Source organism: Otolemur garnettii, unplaced genomic scaffold (genome assembly GCF_000181295.1).
Source record: "Otolemur garnettii isolate 467f Iridium unplaced genomic scaffold, OtoGar3 scaffold00116, whole genome shotgun sequence".
Taxonomy (NCBI): Eukaryota; Metazoa; Chordata; class Mammalia; order Primates; family Galagidae; genus Otolemur; species Otolemur garnettii.
This window is the reverse complement of record NW_003852511.1, coordinates 2547221-2551097: the sequence shown is the minus strand read 5'-3', so window position 1 is coordinate 2551097 and position 3877 is coordinate 2547221. Positions and strand designations below refer to the sequence as shown.

At 43.3% G+C, this 3877-nt stretch overlaps 1 protein-coding gene across 2 annotated transcripts in view; it reads right to left on the bottom strand.

Annotated features, from left to right (window-relative positions):
* The window catches only part of MAP3K21 (mitogen-activated protein kinase kinase kinase 21), a 62783-nt gene that overhangs the window by 7171 nt on the left and 51735 nt on the right, over positions 1–3877 (bottom strand). For both annotated transcript variants that reach the window (XM_023517680.1, XM_023517679.1), the window contains exons 7-8: positions 2117–2267; positions 1645–1742 (exon numbers count right to left, since the gene is read on the bottom strand). In XM_023517680.1, the coding sequence (XP_023373448.1) occupies positions 1645–1742; positions 2117–2267 (249 nt within the window). The remainder of the gene's footprint in view (positions 1–1644; positions 1743–2116; positions 2268–3877) is intronic.

Below are 3877 nucleotides of genomic sequence, written 5' to 3'. Positions count from 1 at the left end.
GCCACCTTAGGTGTATGTGGCTGGCGCCTTAGCCGGTTGAGCTATAGGTGCCGAGCCTAAAATTCTTATTACTTACGCAATACACACTAAGTGTATCAACGCGTGACCCAACAACTGGTTTCCAAAGCGATCCTCAGCAGAACCTCCAGCTTGTCTGACATGGCATCCTACCGCCCCCAAGACGTGCTCCATAACCTAAACCAGTGTTTCCAACCTGTTCTATCTCATGCCACACTTGAACCTATAGTTAAAGTCCTGTGGCACACTTAAATTACAGCGATCAAAAAAAAAAAAAAAAAAAGAGTTAAACCAAAAAGAATATACTTACTAGGCTTTGAATGTCTTTAAAAATTAATTTAATTAATGATCTTTAAATATATTCGTGGCACACACCAGTTGAGAATCAGTGGTCTGGATAATCTGGGCTGCAGCCTTTTCTCAGAACAAGCCTGTGCTATTTCCAGGGGTGTCTTTCTGTTCAGGGTGCCCTCTTTTTCCATTTGAACTCCTCCCACCCCCTAACTCTGCTTTCCAAGCTTCTTTTTTCTTCATAAAGAAGAAGCCTTTGAAGGAGAAATGGAACCAGGTAGTTTATGATTCATTTAAATTAAGCAGAAATTCCAATGTAAAACTCTCCAAGCAGTGTTTTTCATGGATAACCTGCTTCCAGTATTTCATCACATCCTCAGGTCGAGAGATAGACAGCCAAAAGCCCTTCCTCTTACTCTTAGCAGAACTTCCAGACAATCTGCATTTATATATAAATAAATAAATATATATATATATATTTTTGAGACAGAGCCTCAAGCTGTCACCCTGGGTAGAGTGCTGTGGCATCACAGCTCACAGTAACCTCTAACTCCTGGGCTCAAGTGAGTCTCCTGCCTCAGCCTCCCAAGTAGCTGGGACCACAGGCGCCTGCCACAACGCCTGGCTATTTTTTTTTGGTTTCAGCCATCATTGTTGTTTGGTGGCCTGGGCTGGATTCGAACCTGCCACCTTAGGTGTATGTGGCTGGTGCCTTAGCCACTTGAGCCACAGGTGCTGAGCCCATTTTTATATTTAAGTATCTCCTATACTAAATCAGTGTGGGTCTACATAATTATGACATTCATTTTTCTGATAAAGAACAGGAATTACAAATTCCCCAAAACACATGTGGTGCCTTTTTACTTTCTTCCATAAAGACATGATGAAAGGCTTGGTGCCTATGGCTCAACTGGCTAAGGCGCCAGCCACGTACACCTAAGGTGGTGGGTTCGAATCCCCAGCCTGGACCCGCCAAACAATAATGACAGCTGCAACCAAAAAATAGCCGGGTGTTGTGGCGGGCGCCTGTGGTCCCAGCTACTTGGGAGGCAGAGGCAGGAGACTCACTTGAGCCCAGGAGTTGGAGGTTGCTGTGAGCTGCAATGCCACGGCACTCTGCCCAGGGGGACAGCTTGAGGCTCTGTCTCAAAAAAAAAAAAAAAAAAAAAAAAGACATGATGGAAAATAACTTTTGAGATAAGTAAAGCTATAAAGAAAGCAGTTACTTGCTAACCTCTCTGCAACTTTACACGACCAGGTTAGATTATCAAAGCGTTAGAGCACTCAGAAGCTCAATCTAAGTCAAACAAGTTCTGCTTCCTGAAACACACTTACCTGGCTGATCCACAAATAAGGAAGCCAGGGGTGTGGCTTTCTGATTTTTTATTAAGAGTGTTGACCAAGGACTGTTGCCATCCGAGAGAGGTCTTATCCTGCAAGAGAAAAATACCTATTTTTATATAATAGAACTGCATGATACATGAATTAGGTGTTGGTTTCTGTGTGCCAACGATATTTTTTAGGCAGTAAAGAGAACACCTTTCTATTCTGAGTTTTGAAGAGCTAACAAAGTACAAATAAAATGAGACAGAAACAGCAACAGAAAGATTCTTAACTGCTTAACTAAATAATAATTAGTTTAGGATGACAAATTCATCCTGGAAAATTAAAGTAGTGTTCAGACATCTCTGCATTGATTTACTTGTTTTCTGCAAGCCTGGCCCATGTGCTATTACTGACACAGGCACTGCCACCTGCCACCACGCGGGCACACACTAGTTTCTGCCAGATAACACACATGCTGTACCTTTCTTTGTGATCAGTTCTTTCTTTTGTTTGAATTGAATTTGGTCCCCATGTACAACCTTTTTTCTTGAAATTCCTTTTTACATCTTCAAATTCTTCTTGCCGAAAGACTGCGTTCCGTCCCCAAGTTCTATTGCTTTCATCTGAAGTCACTAAACAGAGAATCCTCATTAACCCATGTTAGCTTTGATTCAGAAAAGTTCAATGAACGAAATCAGTTCTAAAATTACCTTCCTCCAAACTTAAAAACAATGAAGAAATGATCTGTTCCCCTGATCACCTGGCAAGTTCCGTTCTCTAATCACAAAATACCAAGAAAAAATGGAAAAATAGAACAGATACAGATTTGAGGCATATTAGAAACAGAGATCTGATTACTTATCTTTTTGATTTTTTAATGTTTTGTTACAGTGAGAATTTCATTTCCGTATGGGGAAAAAATAGCCAAAGTGATCATTTAACTTTAAATGAACTTAGTATCTTCATATTTTAACCAAATCCATTAAAGTTTTAAACTTAAGGCACAAATGTATATTTTCTTTTTTTTTTTTTTTTGAGACGGAGCCTCAAGCTATCCCCCTGGGTAGAGTGCCATGGCATCACGCTCACAGCAACCTCCAACTCCTGGGCTCAAGCGAGTCTCCTGCCTCCGCCCCCCAAGTAGCTGGGACCACAGGCGCCCGCCACAGCGCCCGGCCATTTTTTGGTTGCAGCCATCATTGTTGTTTGGCGGGCTGGGCTGGGGATTCAAACCGGCCACCTTAGGTGTATGTGGCTGGCGCCTTAGCCGCTTGAGCCACCGGCGCCGAGCCACAAATGTATATTTTCAAATTGAGACTGAAGCTGCTTCTTCATTGCCATCACAGCTGCTTTGGCTATAGCTGCTTTTTAAAGTCTAAAAATATTCAACAGTTTTCCGTATCTTGCTTTGCCCACCGCCCAGGAGGGTGTCCATCCAGGTTCAATGCCTACGTTTTGCTAATACACGTCTGTACTCTTCCTCTCCCCTTTACTGCACCTACAGGTGATCACCAGGGACAGCTGCTGCTATTACTATACACTTTGGAGAGAAGAATCAGAAACATTCCAGATGGTTTGAAACCTTATGAACTACCTACAAGATGGAATAGTCTGTGCCCTAAAGAAGCAGTACAGATAAAAATGATATGCAAAATTTATATCATATTTAATATTATGTATAACAAATTTTTGTTCAAAATTATGTGTTTGCATTCTTCTTAGTAAAGCATCACAAGAATGGAGAAGCAATGGCTCGGCGCCTGTGGCTCAAGTGGCTAAGGCGCCGGCCACATACACCTGAGCTGGTGGGTTCGAATCCAGCCCGGGCCCGCCAAACAACAATGACGGCTGCAACCAAAAAATAGCCGGGTGTTGTGGTGGGCACCTGTCGTCCAGCTGCTTGGGAGGTGGAGGTAGGAAAATCGCTTGAGCCTAGGAGCTGGAGGTTGCTGTGAGCTGTGATGCCACAGTACTCTACCCAGGGCGACAGCTTGAGGCTCTGCCTCAAAAAAAAAGAATGGAGAATCTAATGCACTCAATTCTAATATGAAGGCAGTAGATGACCTAATACAAGAGGGGGAGGCAGGGAATGAGCAAGCGGGGAGAGGGGAGAAGGGAGGGAGATGGAAGTCAGGGTGTCTGGCACACCTCTTGGGGGTGGGACGCAGTTTTTTTTGTTGTTGTTGTTTGTTTTTTTGAGACAGAGCCTCAAGCTGTTCCCCTGGGTAGAGGGCTATGGCTT